General features: G+C 41.3%; 1 protein-coding gene across 1 annotated transcript in view; it reads left to right on the top strand.

The window, feature by feature from the left end:
* Positions 1–258: 258 nt before the first annotated feature.
* Positions 259–19871, top strand: part of LOC116714303 (E3 ubiquitin-protein ligase RNF103-like) — a 33050-nt gene continuing 13437 nt past the window's right edge. Inside the window, exons 1-3 of the mRNA XM_032554780.1 lie at positions 259–1216; positions 1368–1500; positions 18392–18478. Coding sequence (XP_032410671.1) covers positions 825–1216; positions 1368–1500; positions 18392–18478 — 612 coding nt within the window. The 5' untranslated portion in view covers positions 259–824. The remainder of the gene's footprint in view (positions 1217–1367; positions 1501–18391; positions 18479–19871) is intronic.

Raw genomic sequence — 19871 nt, 5'->3', positions numbered from 1 at the left:
GTAAATTTTTCTGCCAGCGCCCCCTGCCGTCCTCTGAACGCCCCCAGGGAGGCGGTACAGCCTTCGTTGAGAAACACCTTTTTATATTCAGCAAACTAATAGATTCCTATTTTGTTATATGTTGTAAATATTTAAGTTCAATAACATGTTATTGTTTATTTGGTAAGTATTCAATACAGCTGACACAAAAATTGCTAAAATATTATGATATTGTGATATTTTATTTATTTTTTTAGTTATGGAACAAGAGGTCGCACAGTCAGATTTAAAGCAAGGCTAGATACAAAGAAAAAATAAAGCATCTGTGCAACAGATGGACTTCATCTTCACTGTCTGCACGTGCACACAGTAACACATAGCAGTCAGCCTGCTTACTTTGAATGAAAATGCTGTTGTTTGTTGCTTCCAAAACTTGTTGCTTGATCCTTAAACACAGCCTGTTTAAGCTCCCCTCTGGCAGAAGACTACAGTTCATGTGGACCAGAACTTCCCCCCACTAGAACAGTTTCTTTCCCGTACCTATTAGACTGTTGAACAGTAGATATTTGATTCTGGCATAACACAGTCACTTTATCAATCTGCTACTCACCACTTGCATACATATTTTTGTTTTTCATATTCATATTTTATTTCATTATTTATTTTTACATCAAAACAATTTCCTAGCCTGCGAACTTGTTTACTGGCAGTGGCAATAAAAATGATTCTGATTATGTTCATTTCCAAAACGCATTTACTGTCAGTAATATGGATAAAAATGTATTTGACATCTGGGCTCTCTTCTTTCCACTAGGTCATGTGTCAAACGTGGTTGGCAACGCTCAATGATCATCATGTCTGCTCCTCAAACTTCAGCTTCAAAGGGTAAAGTGATGCTAAAAGAATATGTTGGACAGTACATTGAAACTGAACACATCTTTCGGTGGATGACCTCCCACCTGGCTCGTCGAATCAAAACTGTACGTCAGTCTGCACAACTAGTTGAGGAGTGGCACTCTGACCCAGCTCATCCAATCAAGATGTTTCTGTTCACCCATCTGTCCCAACCTCCTGCCTTCTTCTCCTCGCTGTCTGTTAAGTTCACTGGCAGAATCGAGTTTATTTTTGTGGATGTACGTCACTGGGACAACCGGAGCACCCTCTTAGATATTGGTGTGACACAGAGCCCTTCTTACATACTTAAGATGCCAGAGGGTATCTATCACTATGGTAACAGGTAACATTAAGCATGGACAAAATTTACTATAATTTGTGAAAGAGACAACTGTAAATTGTCTTCTGTCTTTCATGCTACTTTTTCTATGCTACTTTCTTTAATGTTATAACAATGCTTCTTTTTAACTTGTTTTTCTTCTTTCTTCCTGAAGTACTGGGGAGTTTCTGTCTCTTGCTGCCATGGATACATTCCTGCGTTCAGTCCAGCCAGAAGTCAATGACCTGTTTGTCCTCAGCCTGGTACTCATAAATTTGCTGGCCTGGATGGACTTCTTCATTACACAGGTCACTTATTATGCTTTATTCAGACAATTTGGTGACTAGGGGCAAAGAGCAAAACCTGAACTTGTGTGATTCTCTTTTAAGCTGGTTTAAAATTGTTTATTTTACCAGGCTATGTTGTAAGCCAGAACCAAAATTCGCAGCATAATCCAGTTGTATTGATGTAGCCCAGTTTATAGCAGGTGTCGTCTCAAGGCATTTCACAAAAGAAGACAGTTTCAATTCAATTCCACATACATTCCAATTGATATGTGTGGCCTGTATTTGTGTGGTATTGATTTGTGCTGGTTTTGTGCGACACACACGATGCGCGTTTTAGATTTGGTCGTGCTCTTGCGTAATTCACATGGCCCACTAAGACAGTAATTTTTTTTTACAAATTACGCTGAATAATGCGTAAAAGCAAAGCCTACCCCCAGGGCTCGCCCAAGGCATAAGCAAATGAAGCAGCCGCTTAGTCCCACTAAGGGCTCAGTGGAGCTGATTTATTATTTTTTTTGTAATAATTTTATGTCATTATAATACCAAAAAGACACAATTTTACTATGAAGTGATTTGTTTTTACAATAATATACACTGCTCAAAAAAATAAAGGGAACACTTAAACAACACAATATAACTCCAAGTAAATCAAACTTCTGTGAAATCAAACTGTCCACTTAGGAAGCAACACTGATTGACAATCAATTTCACCTGCTGTTGTGCAAATGGAATAGACAACAGGTGGAAATTATTGGCAATTAGCAAGACACACTCAATAAAGGAGTGGTTCTGCAGTTGGGACCACAGACCACTTCTCAGTACCTATGCTGTCTGGCTGATGTTTTGGTCAGTTTTGAATGTTGGTGGTGCTTTCACACTCGTGGTAGCATGAGACGGACTCCACAACCCACACAAGTGGCTCAGGTAGTGCAGCTCATCCAGGATGGCACATCAATGCGAGCTGTGGCAAGAAGGTTTGCTGTGTCTGTCAGCGTAGTGTCCAGAGGCTGGAGGCGCTACCAGGAGACAGGCCAGTACACCAGGAGACGTGGAGGAGGCCGTAGGAGGGCAACAACCCAGCAGCAGGACCGCTACCTCCGCCTTTGTGCAAGAAGGAACAGGAGGAGCACTGCCAGAGCCCTGCAAAATGACCTCCAGCAGGCCACAAATGTGCATGTGTCTGCACAAACGGTTAGAAACTGACTCCATGAGGATGGTATGAGGGCCCGACGTCCACAGATGGGGGTTGTGCTCACAGCCCAACACCGTGCAGGACTCTTGGCATTTGCCAGAGAACACCAGGATTGGCAAATTCGCCACTGGCGCCTTGTGCTCTTCACAGATGAAAGCAGGTTCACACTGAGCACATGTGACAGACGTGACAGAGTCTGGAGACGCCGTGGAGAGCGGTGTGCTGCCTGCAACATCCTTCAGCATGACCGGTTTGGCAGTGGGTCAGTAATGGTGTGGGGTGGCATTTCTTTGGAGGGCCGCACAGCCCTCCATGTGCTCACCAGAGGTAGCCTGACTGCCATTAGGTACCGAGATGAGATCCTCAGACCCCTTGTGAGACCATATGCTGGTGCGGTTGGCCCTGGGTTCCTCCTAATGCAGGACAATGCTAGACCTCATGTGGCTGGAGTGTGTCAGCAGTTCCTGCAAGATGAAGGCATTGAAGCTATGGACTGGCCAGCCCGTTCCCCAGACCTGAATCCGATTGAGCACATCTGGGACATCATGTCTCGCTCCATCCACCAACGTCACGTTGCACCACAAACTGTCCAGGAGTTGGCGGATGCTTTAGTCCAGGTCTGGGAGGAGATCCCTCAGGAGACCATCCGCCACCTCATCAGGAGGATGCCCAGGCGTTGTAGGGAGGCACGTGGAGGCCACACACAATACTGAGCCTCATTTTGACTTGTTTTAAGGACATTACATTAAAGTTGGATCAGCGTGTAGTGTTATTTCACTTTAATTTTGTGTGTGGCTCCAAATCCAGGCCTCCATTGGTTAATAAATTTGATTTCCATTGATGATTTTTGTGTGATTTTGTTGTCAGCACATTCGACTTTGTACAGAACAAAGTATTCAATGAGAATATTTCTTTCATTCAGATCTAGGATGTGTTATTTGAGTGTTCCCTTTATTTTTTTGCGCAGTGTATATTTGATAATATATGCAGAAATTATTTTTTTGATAAAAAGAAAAATAAATTGCTCTTGGGGGCCCCTGGCGGTAGGTACCGCACACTTTGCTGGTAACATGAGCTGCCGTGCAACGTGCAGTACGCCTCCAAATTCCAAACCTCTGGTCAGAAGTTAAGTAAGCAAAACAATGTCTCAAAAAAGGACTTATCCTTCAGGGAGGAAGAATAGAAAAAAGCCAAGATAAAGGTTTGTTTTAATGAGCCTTGGTAAAGTAATGTAATGTAAAAGATTTGTAAAGCTGCTAAGAGAAAATTTGCTTTATAGCGACCTGGAACAGTCCAGTTTAACAGCCAAACATTTATGCTAGGGTCTTTGTGTGAAACTGAGTTTAAACTTTAAATGAGTTGATTCTCATGGTTGGCTCTGTATATTTCTGAGGTATTTTTTGCTTCAAAACATCATGTTTGATAATGTTTGATAAGAATAATTAAAACTTTTCAATGTTTGATATTGTCTAGCAAAATGTTTTTACGTCAGGCTACATAGCTGCTACATCGATGAGCGACTCTATGCTGTGGTTGGGGATTTGTTGTTTGTTGCTGAGTCCTTATAAAAGGACAAATGTAAGAGAAGAAATGATCACAAGATGAAATCAGTGCGCTTTCACTTACTCTTGTATAGAGTGTAGAGAAGCAGAACACAGAAATCTCTTTTCATACAATTCTCAACCTTTCTAACTACAAGTTATTTATACTATATTTTTTAGACAAAATCAAGTATTTCACATTACAGTTATTTAACAATATTTAAACATTTCACTCTGAATTATTTAAGTAATGTTTTTATGGTACAGTCAGAACTAAATTAATAATTAAAAAATAGAAATATTTCCAACCAAAATTATGAAAAACGATACACTGCTTGTACTACTTCACAAAAATCACAAGTTATTATTAAAATTTAAACAAATCAAACTGCCCGATGCCGAACGGAACATGAGGCCTACTGCCGTTACATACAAACATACACACAAATTTGCACATACAGGGCCAGCATTCCTCCTCATGTCATTCTCCTGAGAGTTAGATCCCATTTCTTACCTTATAAAATGACAAATGTAAGAGAAGAAATGATCACAAGAATAAATCAGTGCGCTTTCACTTACTCTTGTATTGAGTGTAGAGAAGAGCGCACTAGTCCCCCCAACGCACCCCTCTTTCAGACAAAGGACCCAATTACATTCCTTGCACACCCCAAACGAAACTAAATTTATGCAGATAATCAAAACAATTAGATCTAATATTAACAAATGGGTATTATACCCTGCAACACACTCCCCCACAAAAACAAATAGATGTTGTCCCCAACATCTCAACTCGTGCGATGTTGGGAAAGTAGTAAAAAACATGTGAAGCAACACATCAGTCTTAAAAATATTCCTTAAGCCATTAAATCTACTTACAGACTGGAACTCTTTTCATGCATTTTCATTTTGAGGGTCAATACCTAGTGTCCATGTTTTAAACCTGAAAGTCACTACTTGTCCATCATCTTAGTGGTCATCCTGTGACTCCATAACAAGAGTTCATTGAAAAGTACATTGTGGCTTAGATGCCAATATGTCAGTTCACATAGAAAATAGTCCCTCATTGTGAATGTTATAATAAACAGTCCATCATATTATGAACCCAATGTGTGTTCATTCTTTTGACTCAGTGGTGCACCATGTTTTGTGCTCTCATCTCTGATAGCCATATGAGATGTAGTATGGGTAAACAATGTTCATCCATGGCATTGTGAAGTATGCGGGTTGTGGTGGGGTCCTTAGGTTGTAGCAGACTGGAGATCCAAGTCTCTCATATGTAAAAACTTTGGGCTTCCTATGAAGCCGTTGAGGTCGTTGAGCTTCCTCAGGAGACTGAACTCCCTCTCTGACGATCCCAAGTGAAGCAGGTTGTTCAGTGGCATCCTCCATCGTTTGTTCCTTGTTACAAGTGCCAGACTCTTCATACTCCATAGCAGTTGTTTCTCCTTATTTGTGATCCATTTCAGGAACTGTGCTCTCCTTGAACCGGATATCTCCTAGCTCACCATTTTCCCCAACCCAACCCATAGAATTTTCTTTCTCAGACTGGGCTGGCTGGTAAAATAGCACAGGATGGGCGTGCCGTGGTGGCGTAGTGGTTAGCGCGACCCGTATTTGGAGGCCTTGGGTCCTCGACGCGGCCGTCGCGGGTTCGACTCCCGGACCCGACGACATTTGCCGCATGTCTTCCCCCCTCTCCTTCCCCGTTTCCTGTCAGCCTACTATCATATAAGGGACACTGGAGCCCACAAAAGACCCCCTGGAGGGGTAAAAAAAAAACAATAGCACAGGATGGTATTCATCAGCATCAGCATCCTCTTCCTCCTCCAACTCTTCCCCTCCTTTGTTATTTAACACTTTTCTCCTCTTCTTTCCAGCCTGGACTGGGACTTCAAGGGGTAAAGTGTCAAATGGGAGGAGCAGATTGCGATGAAGGACCCTTGACCTTCTTTGACCCTTTTCAGGTTTCAGTTCATAAACTGGGACATTTTCATTTACAACAACATGGACAATGTCCTCCCAGTGATTCCTCAGTTTCCCTGGGCCCCCACGAGGCGTCAAGTTGCGTACTAAAACATGATCACCTGGTTGTAATACTGAACTTTATACTTTGCTGCTGTACTCAGACCGGCTTTCTGGGCATTTTCTCTGGCGATTCCATACGCCTCCTCCATGCCTTGCTTCCACTTTTTCATGTAGCTATGATGATTACGGCCTGCATGTCGACTGGCAATTGGGGAGAACGCCCATACAACAACTGAAAGGGGGAGAAACCTGTCACCTCACTCCGAGTACAGTTGTATGCATAGATCATTTTGTTTAATGAATCCTTCCAGTTGTGTTTTTGTTTGTCTGTGAGTGTCCTAAGCATCTGGAGTAATGTCCGGTTGATCTTTCAACTTGTCCATTCCTTTGCGGGTGGTAGGGAGTGGTTCTGGACCCAGCAAATCCACAGTATTTTGTCAGTTGTGTGAACAGTTGATTCTCAAACTCACCACCCTGGTCATGGTGAATATGGGCGGGAAAACCAAATTTCATGGCGTAATCATTAAAGATCTTGCCTGCTGCCGTTTTAGCTGATTTGGAAGTGATGGCATAGGCCTGGGCAAAGTGAGTAACATGATCAATGATCACCAGGATGTACTCATAACCTCGAGGTATTTCTCAAGATGCAGGAAATCAACAGAGATAAGTTCAAATGGTTGAGTTGTTACAATGTTGGTGAGTGGAGCCCTTGTTTCCTGACTGGATTTCTTATGTTTGAGGCATTCACATTTTCTCATGACATAGCTCTCTATCTCACGCTGCATATATGGCCAAAAAAACCTGTCCCGTATCAGAGATGATGTCCTGTCGACACCTTGGTGGCCCATTCCGTCATGAAGTTCCCTCAACACTTTATTTTTATGTTTTTTTGGGAGTACAAGTTGTTTTTTGCTTGTTGTCTTTCTGTGCAACACCCCACTTTCATTAATTTCCAACTTGCCCACTCTCTTAGCAAGCACCCCACTTGTGGACTAAGTTGTTTGAGTTAAGCACCCAACGGTTTGCTTGCGGTTAGTTTGAACTGGATTACTGATCCCAGAACTGGATAATTTCTTTGGTCATCCTGGATCTGTTCTGGTGTTAGTGGGATGATGGGCATGTCAGGGGTCAAACCTGCATATGCTACTGAGACACACATGGACCACGACACACTGGACTCATCTTGATTTTTCACAGCTTCTGTAGTTGCCCCAATGACATCAGATAGCATTTCTTCTGAACACTCCTTTATAAAAGACTCCACATCTAGAGGCATTTGGGATAAGCTATCTGCATCCACATTTTCCTTTCCTGGCCTATATTTCACAGAGAAATGAAAATCTGCCAGCTCTGCAACCCATCGACATCCTGTTGCATTTAGTTTGACAGTGGACAACACATATGCGAGTGGATTATTGTCACTATAGACAGTGAAAACAGTGGAGTATAATATAAATAGTCTATGAATTTCTCTGTTACAGCCCATTTAAGGGTGAGAAACTCCAACTTCCCCAAATGCAAAAGATAATTTTTCTCTGCAGCTGTTAAGGTGCGCGAGCCATAGGCAGTCACACGAAGCTTTCCATTCTGCTTTTTGTATAGCACGGCACCTAGACCCAGATTGGACGCATCCGTGTGAAGAACAAATGGCTGTGAGAAATCTGGGAAGCCAAGAATAGGGAGGTTGACAAGGCAGTCAATGCGTTGTTCCAAAATCAACTGGTGTTTTTCAGTCCACTGAATGATTGTGCTGGATGGGACAGCTCTGCTGCCACTTTTTGTTGGCCACTTTTTCTTTTTGTTCATTAATGGCTCATGCTTTATAGGTGTTTTTAACAGGTCATATAAGGGACTAGCAATACATGAAAAGTCCTTTATATATTGCCTGTAATAGCTCAAGAGTCCAAGAATTGCTCTTATCTCACCAACATTCGCAGGATGTTTATGCTTTAGGGCTCTTACAGCATCAGTATCAGCTGGATCCATTCTGTTGCCCTCAGCAGACACGATCCTGCCCAGTTACCGCACCTCAGCATTAAACAGGTCGCACTTTTTAGGTTTTAGCTTAATCCCATGCTGCCTCAGATGCTTCAACACTGCTCGGACATGGCTGACGTGATCTTCAAATGTCCTGCTAAACACAAGAACATCATCAAGATATGGTACACACATTTCATCTCTCAAATATGCTAAACATTGCTCCATGAAGCACTGAAAAGCTGTGGGGGCATTCGTAAGGCCGAATGGAATTCTTATCCACTCATATAGACCCTCGGGGGTCACAAAGGCAGATAAATGCCTGCTGTCTCTGTCCACGAATCCCTGATCCAGGAGGGTCCCACTGTCCATCTGCAGGTGCACCTTCACTGGTGCTCTGGATCTGGATGTGATCGACTGATTTATTTGTTGGTTGTTGGGTTGTGTTGAATAAGTCAGCTGGGTACACAGACTTTACAGACTGCACAGCTCCAATGATTGTCCGGCCTGGAAGTGTAATATCATGGTTTGTGGGGTTTTGAACACTTAAAACAACCTTTGGGGCTGTTTCTGACTCAACTGATACAAGGGTATCACAGAATTCCAATCCTTCGCACCACTGTGGGTTCACAAGAGGCTCAAAAAGCAGAGTTTTAGCCTCCCTGAACTTTGAGGCCTGGATACGACACTCAATCTGGATGGTGGTGTGTTTTGGCACATTGACTCTTTCATTTATTGTCCTCACATTGTGTTCACATGTTTGACCAAGGCTGACAGCAGAAATAAAGGCTTTTACCTTATTATTTTTTAGATGAGGGAATTCGATTTTTACTGCATTTATAAATTTGTCCATATCGCCATATACTGATTGGCCTCCCTGGTTGTTCTGCACGAGATGTTCAATTACATTGTACCCAATGATTCAGCATTGCTGTTGGTTGCCTTTCAGCACAAGCACAGGTATTAGCAGCTAATCATCCATGGTAGTCAACTACCAGTCAGCTGACTTCCAGCCAGCCAGAGTATGGCATGTCAGTGCCATTAGCAGCTTCAATATGTAATGGGTCTAGGGGGTCCTGTAACATCCCTTAGCTGCAGGTCAGGTAGGTAATTCTCTTTCCAGACCTCATCTATAGCACATATTTGTGAACCTGTGTCCCAGAGTGCTTGAGTATTCTGTCCGTTCAGGAAACACTTGATAATACATTTTTTTCCTACTAACTCTCTTACAGTTTGGTCTTTAACAGAAGCTCTGATAGTTTTAGGTTCAGATTGTTCACGTGACTGCCTGACTTGTTTAACATCGAAACATGAGTGTGACTTGCAGTCAATTTTGTGAACAGGCCAATGCATTTTCTGACATGTTTTTGAGCAATAAAGTGCAGTTTTAAAACTCGAGCTGCGTTTTAATTCCTTCTTCACTTTCTTTTTTTTTTTTACAATTTACACAAAAATGGGACTTATGGTTACCTTTGGCTGCCCATCGCCCCTTTGTGAGGTAAGGTTGAAGATCCCTCTTAAGGTTGTCATTCTGTAGACCAGTCAAGATGGTATGCATAAACAGATTTTGGACAAGAGCAGGGTCATATTTTAAAGCTGACTGCTTCCTGAGACACAAACAGAATTTTCTGCCTCAGGTCCATCGCCCTGATTAAGAAATTCTGAGGAGACTCTTTGCTGCCTCGTACCTCAGAGGTTAGCTGCTTGTATAAATCTGTGGCACCCCTCTCCTGGTAAGATTCTGCGCAGAGCAGGTAAGGTCTCTTTTCCCTCCAAATACAGTAGCTCCATAATTGTAGGCCGAGTGTTATAGCACGGATCAAAGCATCAATAATGTCTGTCTCTGAATAGCCTTTGGTAAACCCACTTTCAATCTGTCTTGCCAGACTAGAGAATGTCAGACGATCCTTCTGGCCTGGCTTTCCTATCTGTCCAAGAATCTTGAAATCTTTGCGCCACATTGGATTTTCTGAAAATGTTGGAGTCACATTTATCTGTGAAACCTGTGGGCAAGAGAGTGTTTTTCTGCCCATTACACCCTGAGCCTCTTTTTCTTTCTGTTGTAGTGACAATCTGTGTGCCTCTATTTCTTTTTGAAGCCTTTCCTGGTCATCAGATTGAGTTTCTACTCTCGGTGACTCTTCAACAGACTTTACTTTATTTGTTGTGTCCCAGATGCTGAGATATTCTGACATGCCTTCATCTTCAAGGCTAGCCAGTTCCTCCCGCTCATATTTAAAGATATTTGATGACATATGAAATTAGATGACTGCGTTTTTTACTAGTCAAAGGTTCTCTTCCAGGTGCTGAGAGCTGCAGTGTGATGCATTCTTCAATCAGCTGTTCAACTGTCAAGTTATACAATGCTTCTTTTATCTCCAGCTGAAGATTTTCCAATTCCAACTCCATTTTATATTCTGGGATTTCAAAACCAGCAGAATGGGGCCTAACTGCCTTCAATTGATTGGTGTTGATCTCTAGTGGTCAGTGCACACTTCAGGATACAAACTGTCAACTGCTGGTTGAAGACCTCCACTTTGGTTTGTTCAAATTTGGGTTGTTTTGGGATGATCAGCAGGAGGGTTCCACAGGAATTTTGGGAATGGTCCTCTTGCCAAACTATCCCAGATCCAAATGATAGCCCTTATAAAAGGACAAATGTAAGAGAAGAAATGATCACAAGATGAAATCAGTTCACTTTCACTTACTCTTGTATTGAGTGTAGAGAAGAGCGCACCAGTCCCCCTAGTGGACTCTTTTGATTATGGTTCCAACACACCCCTCTTCCAGACAAAGAACCCAACTACATTCCTTGCACACCCCAAATCAAACTAAATTAATGCAAATAATCAAAACAATTAGATCTAATATTAACAAGATCAAATGAGTATTATACCCTGCAACACTGAGCATAATCATTTTGTGGCCAAAACAAACATTATTTTCACATCAACTTCTAAGTTATGTGAAACTTCTGTTAAAATCATTTAAAGGCACAGAATCAGTCCAGAACTGGTACCGGTCCACATTCTCAAGGGAGAAAGACTCACCTGGTATAAATTAAATTTTTAGCTATTGGAGTAACGCTAAAGAGAAATTTATTTAATCAAAGAATGTCATGAATATGTGGGTAGAGCTGCACTGATTGCAGTTTTCTGGCCGATACCTGGTTACTGATCTTTAAAAAGCCTGACCTGCCGATTTTAATTTTGGCTGATATGAATTTTTTTTGTCTGAAATGTCGTTAAATATAGCAAGAAAGTCACTGAGTTGGCAACAGAGGGGTGAATATTGTTAACTGCAAACATGCAGACCCGACCTGGTGGGCTGGTCTGTCAGTCAAACCTCTCACTGTAGAGCAGAAGAGGACAGAGACTGATTTTTAAACCTTTGCTGACAAAGATAAGATTAGGGGATAAGATGGGCTTCACGTGTAAGTATCAGCAGATCATAATTCCCCACAATTAAGGAAATTGGTGCCCAGAAATCAACTGGTCGATAAGTCCGTTGGCCAATAAATGTATCCTATTATACATGTATATAATGTAAACAGCACTGCCAGAGATACAACAAGTTTATAGCAGGTGTGAATGATCTAATGATCGGACTGCTGATTGCAGCCAGTCCACATTGTTAGCAGAACTAGAGGGCCCCAAAACCAAATTTTGCTTGGGGCCCCATGGAGGCTTGGGCCGGTCCTGCCTACACCTGCGATCCCCGGGAAGAAGAGGATGGGGATTCCCAGGTTCTGGTGGTGTGTCTGAGACAACCAGAGGAGGAGAAAGTGAAGCAACAATGTTTGCTTAATTTCTACTCTTTTGGCAAACATTTTGACTAGATTTAACTGTTTAACCTTCCTGCAGTCTTAACGCAACACTCAGGAAGAACAAGGTAGATGTCATGGTTGTCCAAACGGGTAACCCGTCGGCTCTTCAGTAAGTGAAAACTCAAAAAAGCTCATAAACCGGCAACCCCGCCAGAACCACACACATGGTAAAGAGCTCAGGCGAGACCCAAATGACCACTCTTAGAACTATAGAAGGGTTAAAACCCCATCATTCATTTTTAGCTTACAGAAAAAGAGCAAAGTAGCCAAATAAGTACAAGTAAACTGACCAGTAACATTTAGGCTTAGGCTGGACATGTGCCCACCCCATGTAGTGGACATGTGCCCACTATTTCCTCTACAATTTTGTTGCTAGTAAAGAGGGTTAGATAACAAAAAAATCCAAAATGTATTCTTTTCTTTTTTTTTTTTTAAAGGAAAATCTCAAGGTACACCCAGTACGTACAGCTGCAGGCGCTACTGTCAGAGGAATTTGATTTTGACCAAGTTGGCTTCTCGTAGGTGGTTACGGACAGTCTGAGGTGTGATGCGTCAGTTGTACAGACCAATAGTCCCATGTGTGCCGCTGGTTTTAGCCGATCCCTCAGATGGACGAACCAAATGTGGTGATCTTGTGCTGGAGTGGTCACACGTGGCAGATGAGGATGAGGTTGATTTGCAGTAGTGACACTTTGTTGAAAACAAACTCTTAAATGGCCTATGGTCCGACAATGTACATAGAGTCATGCAGTTACTGCTCTGGTGGACATCCCTGCATCCAACATGCCAATGGCACGCTCTCGCGACAATGGCTAACTTGCGATATCTGAGGCATTATGACTTGTGACAAAATTTGTCATTTTATTGTCCCCAGTCCAAGGATTGACCAGCTGTTGCTCATTTTGTCTGATCACCCACAGGACATGCACTGATTAAAAAAAACAACTCACTGAGTAATGCTCACTAACAGTAAGTTGGATTAAAATTATACACAAATCAAGAGAAATATTACTTTTGTACAATGAAGTGTCAGCAAATGCTCAATCTTATTTATCACAATTTTCCTGATTTGCTCTTTTTAGGTTAATCTTAAAACTCAAAAATTCATTCATCATTCTGTATAATAAAAGTAAGAGTGAGACTAGACTTGTGAAGCAGTGGCACCCAACCAAGAGAGTCTGTTTTATGGTCTCAGATGTCACTAGATAGGGACCAACCAACAGGTGTCCCATTGTATGTAGAACTCATTAGGTCAGACTGATCTGTGTATCTTGTGAGAATTGGCAGGTTTGGCATCAACCTTTTGTTGTATCTTGCCAGCCCATGGATCTACTTACCTCTGTTTTGGCTACATTAGAGAGAAAGCGAGAAGTTCTTTCAACTGGGAGGTCTGCTGTTCCTTCACTTTGAGAGGAGCCAGTTCAGGTGGCTCGTGCCACCTGGATGCCTCATTGTTGAGGTGATCCAGATAAACACGCTCATTTTGGCTGGCTTGGGTCAGCCTTAGGATTCTCCTGGAGTAGTTGACCCAAGTGGCTCCTCCACGAAAGTCTGGGCCTCTCTGCTTAGGCCATTACCTTCGGGTTGTGAACCCCCCCCGCAAAAAAAACTGATTGAAGCTTGCTGTAAAAATTATAGTATATTAAAATAATTTAATACTTAAAGTGGAACTAAACCCAATGTAAAAGCATAATCCTGCTTGATGGGTATGACAAAGTGTTGGGAATAAGTGGAGGTGGTTAAAGAGGGTGGCAAGGACAAGGACAAAACACGGTTTCCAACTTAGTCAATCAATCAATCAATCAATCAATCAATCAAATTTTATTTGTATAGCACATTTCAGCAGCAAGGCATTTCAAAGTGCTTTACATCATTACAAACACAGAAACACAATGCAAGATAGAATCAACAATCAAAACACAGCATTAAGTCAAGTTCCATCATTAAATTTGTAATTGATTACGTTTCAAATACAATCCTAAACAGGTGGGTTTTTAGTCGAGATTTAAAAGAAGTCAGTGTTTCAGCTGTTTTACAGTTTTCTGGAAGTTTGTTCCAAATTTGTGGTACATAGATGCTGAAAGCTGCTTCTCCTCATTTGGTTCTGGTTCTGGGGATGCAGAGCAGACCAGAACCAGAAGACCTGAGAGGTCTGGAACGTTGATACAACAACAGTAGATCTTTAATGTATTGTGGTGCTAAGCCGTTCAGTGATTTGTAAACTAACAACAGTATTTTAAAGTATATTCTTTGAGCTACAGGGAGCCAGTGTAGGGACTTTAAAACTGGTGTTATGTTCTCTATCTTCCTGGTTTTAGTGAGAACGCGAGCAGCAGCATTCTGGATCAGCTGCAGCTGTTTGATTGATTTGTTGGACAGACCTGTGAAGACACTGTTGCAATAATCAATACGACTGAAGATGAACGCATGGATGAGTTTCTCTAGATCTGGCTGAGACATTAGTCCTTTAATCCTGGAGATGTTCTTCAGGTGATAGAAGGCCGACTTTGTAACTTCCCAGAGGATCCATCACTCTGCGTTTCTGAGGCCGGGGTCCAGATTTTATCTTTACACCCGTCTTGCTCCAGAATGTGTCTGGCCCCCCGGCACTGCAGAACAGGACATTACCTGTCCGGATCACTACAAGAAAATTTACAAAAAACAGAAACATAAAATACAGCTGTTTTATTTCAAACATCAGACTGTTCCCTTGCCTAAAGGAACCTCAGACTGAAGAACTCTTGGCCTCCAAGTCACTTAAACTAGCTCTTTTAAATACAAGATCTCTCTGTGCTAAAGCTCTATTAATTAATGATTTCAACACTGAGCATAATATTGATGTTATGTTTCTGACAGAAACATGGTTGAATGACAATAATGAACAGATCGTACTAATTGAATCTGCGCCTCCTAACTTCAATTTCTTAAGTGAGAATAGAAAACATAAAAAAGGAGGAGGCGTGGCTTCAATATTTAAGAATACCATAAATTGTAGTAAGATCTCTTTGGGTCACTTCACCTCTTTTGAGTATCTTGGAATTGAAGTTAAAGGCCACAAACAAACTTTGACAGTAACTCTATACAAAACTCCAACATTTGTGGAAAATTTCTTTGCTGGCTTGAATGAACTTCTATCACTTATATGTATTGATTATGATTGTTTAATAATTGTTGGTGATTTCAACATTCATGTTGACAACCCCCAAGACAGAGGGGCAAAAAAGCTCGCTAATGTTTTAGAGACTTTTGGTCTAACACAACATGTCAAACAAGCAACACACACTCAAGGACACACACTGGACCTGGTTATCAGTAAGGGTGTGAATATTTCCAATCTCTCTGTAACTGATGTCGCATTGTCGGATCACTTCGCTGTTATCTTTGAAAGTTTTTTATCTTTTAACCCACTTGGACAAACAGCAACCATCACAAAACATTCTCTCACTGAAAACACAGCAGAAACTTTTAATCAAATCTACTCTTCTTCCTCTCCCTTAAGCTGTAATGACGTAGATAAGTTGGTAAATGATTTTCAGTCTAAAGGTTCAGATATTATTGATTCCATTGCCTGAATTAAAATGAAGGTTGTGTCTGGTAGGAAGAAATCTCCATGGAGGAATGCACAGACAGTTAGATCTGTAAGACAACTCTGCCGTAGGGCAGAACGAAAATGGCGTAAAACTCAACTTCACGTTCATTGTGACATCTATAAAGAAAGACTACGTAACTATCATTTAACACTAAAACATGCAAGAGAGGCTTTCTTTGCAGATGTCATAAACAAAAACATTAACAATGCTCGAGCTTTATTTGCAACAGTTGACAGAATCACAAACCCTCCTGTGACGTTACCACCTGAATTCCAATGTATTGCTGCCTGCAACCAGTTTTCCAGCTTCTTTTCAGAGAAAATTCAAAAAATCAAAGGATTAATCTGCACATCCACTATAAAGTCAGTACCAATGCTGTGCCCAAACAAAATAAATACAGCAAAAATGACCCAATTTCATCTACTTAATTATAAAACCCTACAGGAAATTATAAGTCAACTAAGCTCCAGTTCCTGCTGTCTGGATGTCTTACCCACACATTTATTTAGAAAGTCCTGCCTGTTATTGCTACTGATCTGATCCAAATAGTAAACTCATCGCTCTTATCAGGCGTTTTCCCCCAGGCTTCGAAAACAGCAGTAATCAAACCACTTATAAAGAAGAATAGTCTGGACAAATCACTAATGCAGAATTACAGGCCGATCTCCAACCTCCCATTCATCAGGGAAGTTAGAGTCAGGTGGCTTAAATGAAGTGAGGTCTGCTATGTGAGCGCTAAGTAGAGACGTGCCAAGTAAAACCTGTTGATTCATTCCATCTGTAAATTTAAGAAACTCCGGTCCAGAAGACATTTCTTCATGTGTATCTTGTGAATCCTGTGAATTAGTGGGTGAGCAGAGAAGGAGGAAGGAAGGAGGAAGGGAACCAGTCGCTCCGTCTCCAGTCAATGTATCAGCTTGTTTTTGTTCCTGATAAGCGGAGGGTTCCATCCTATAGTCAGAAATCCTTGAGCCTGTTCTTCTGAAGCGATGATCACGTTGCTGTCCTTGTTGATGTAATGAAAAAGGTTTGCAGTGAGTAGCTTTATCCCATGTTTATTAAGATTGCGTCCGCCTCTTCCAAAGAGGTGAAAGCGCTGCCAATAGATCCAGAGGTTATCGATGAAGGTCACTGAGCTGGCAGAGCAGGTTTTAATCAGCCATTTGTTTATCATGTCCAGCCTGGAGTGTTTTTTGTCTCCTCATTGAGGTGATGGAATTGGACCACTGAGAAATAACTTCATTTTTAACTTTCCCATAGTGTTCAGAAGAATATTAAAGTCCTTTTTCAGAATCTCAGATTTCTGCTTTGCCAGATCGTTGGCTCCAACATGCACAACTAAAGACTTAATATCTGGCTGATCAGCGGTTAGCGAAAGAACTTTGAGAGTTAAATCAGATACAGTGTCATCAGGAAAAGAAATCACTCTCGTTTTCTTGGGATTGCAAACGTGACTGATTCCTCATCTCCGACAATAAGCACTTTTGGCATACCTTTCGTTTTCCTGGTGGTTGCTTTGTCCTTTGGAGCTTTGGGGGGTCGATGTGTTGGTCTTGCCTCATTGTTGATGTTTGAAGACGAGGTTTCACTCAGAGGCTCAGGCTGGAGTACAGAAAATCTGTTTTTCAGTGGGATTCCCAGAGTCAGAATGTTTTGACACCCGGGCTGGTCGCTTTGTCCTTGGGAGCGGGGTCGGTGGAACCATTTTGGTTGCAGCTGCTTGTTTGTTTTTCTGTGGTGGAGCAGGTGTTGAGGTTGAAGGTGGGTTTCGGCTCAGAGCCGGCCACGCTGATTCATCCAGGTGAGGGGTTCTCCCTATCAGTCACCTCACCAGATCTGCAGTGTGAGACTTTTGCTTCGGCTTGGCACCCAGAGCGTTCCAGGGTGAGCTGCTTGATGCGAAGCGTACGACCTCTCCGTTGATTTGAGGGAGAGTTGTCTCATTTCCACAGTTAGCGTTGATTTCAAAGTTCACCTCCAGCAGTTTGATCTTCCTTTCTATAGACTGAAGTCGGTGTATAATACTGCTAATGTTCTTGGGGTCGGCCGGAGGCATTTTGTCCTGGTTCAACTTGAAGATGAAGAAAAGTAAGGTAAAAAATAAAAGTAAGAAAATTCCCCAGTCCTTAGGTTTGTAGTAATCCAGTTATGATGTCAAAAATGTGAATATAACTATAAAAACTGTCACTTTAAAAATAACTCAGGCAAAGTTATCAGTAAGGACGGGAGAGAGCAGGGCAAGCTGTTCCTCCTTCAGCTGCCACTTAGTGACTCAGTCAATGCACACAATTCCAACTCCTGACTGAACTTACGTGTTTGAGTGAGTTGGTTTTATACCCGAATGCAGGGGTGTGACATAGACAATGACCAAGCTGTGCAGTTTATAATCAACACAAAAATCCAACTGCAGCAGCCATCATAACTCTTTGGGTTACAAAGAGGGCAGAACTAAGACAGTTTTAGGCCAAATAATGGAAAATAAACAAGTTTACAAGGAAGTGTCACAATTTGCTCAGTGACAAGAGATAGCACCCTTAATGCCAAATTTATATAGCTTATCTGCACAAAAAGTTTATATGGGGTTTACCTACATTTTAAAGAAGTATTATTCTACATAGTGAGTCCACTCCAAGCTATTAATCTTTATACAAAGGTCTCCTTGTTTCGCTGAAACTGTGATATATTCATAAAAAAGAATGTTACCTTTTTTTCTTCCTGCCATTAATTTTTATTTGTCATTCCTATTTATTTTCATTCACAGGGAGCAACAATCAAGCGATTTGTTGTTCTGATCAGAACACTTGGAACCTACAACTCCATATTGCTGGTGTCTTGGCTTCCTGTTTTGGTAGGAAATCATCTGACTCATATTTTTACAGCTGCCTTCTATTCAATATTATGTTAATCAATTAATGGGTTGAAACACTAAACTAAAAAATAAGTAAATATCTTGGCTTGCAAAATTTTTCATACCCCTTGAACTTTTCCATATTTTGTCACATTACAACCACAAACATTTTTTTTATTGGAATTGAACGTGAAAGACCAACATAGAGTGGTATAGAATTGTGAAGTAGAAAGAAATAGATAAACATGCTCGTCTTGGCTGGCTGGGGTCTGCCTTAGGATTCTCCTGGAGTAGCTGACCCAAGTGGCTCCTCCATGAAACAAAGCTTAATTCAAAACAAAGTGTGGTATACAAAAATGTTCACACCACTTGGACAATACTTTGTGGAACCACCTTTTGCTGCAATTACAGCTGTAAGTATTTTATGGTACCAGCTTTGCACATCCATACTGAAGTTTTTTTCCATTCTTCTTTGCCAAACAGCTCAAGCTCAGTCAGACTAGATGGAGAGTGTTTGTGAACAGCAATTTTCAGAGTTTGCCACAAATTCTTGATTGGGTTTATGTTTGGACTTTGACTGGACCATTCTACACACAAATATGTTTTGTTTTAAACCATTCCATTATAGCCCTGGGTTTGTGTTTAGGGTCGTTGTCCTACTGGAAGGAGGACAGGTCAGAACTACGACAGTTTTGCCTTAGTTCTGCCCTTCCAACGACCTTGCAGTTGTCCTTCCAGAAGAAAGGACAACCTAAGTTTCAAGTCTGATCCAGTTTCAAGTCTTTTATAGACTGCAACAGGTTTTCTTTCAAGATTGCCTTGTATTTGACTCCATCCACCCTCCTATCAGTTCTGAGCTTTTATTCTTGATGTCCCAAGTGCTGTTTTAAGGGTTTTTATTTTTATTTTTATCTGTGTGCCAGGAGACCTGCTTGTGCCCCTCAACAGTAGTATTTAGCTAAATATAACAATTTAGCAAAATTAGTCTGGCAAAATGTCTTTATAACAATTTGTCATTAATCTAGATAAGTGTCAGTATTCAGTAAATAATGACACTTAATACAAAGTTGACATTATTTAAAATGTCTTTATAACAATTTGTCATTATGTCTTTTTTATGCCAACTTGACATTAAACAAGAATCATCAGTTGTCATAAATAGGTTATAACAGGTATTAATTATCAAACTTTAAAATGTTATGTATCTTTCTGTATTATTACATTACCCTGTCATTTCTTGTTAGTCCTACCTGTGAGTTATGAGACCATTATTACTGTGCCATTAATATTTTTCTTACAGATTGGAACTAGGGATGGGTGATATTGCATAAAATTCATATCACTATATAAACTCACTGGCCACTTTATGAATAGTTGGACAGCTATGCATTAA

The sequence above is a fragment of the Xiphophorus hellerii genome, chromosome 23 (assembly GCF_003331165.1).
Source record: "Xiphophorus hellerii strain 12219 chromosome 23, Xiphophorus_hellerii-4.1, whole genome shotgun sequence".
NCBI classification, from domain to species: domain Eukaryota; kingdom Metazoa; phylum Chordata; class Actinopteri; order Cyprinodontiformes; family Poeciliidae; genus Xiphophorus; species Xiphophorus hellerii.
This window is presented reverse-complemented; position numbering and strand designations above follow the sequence as displayed.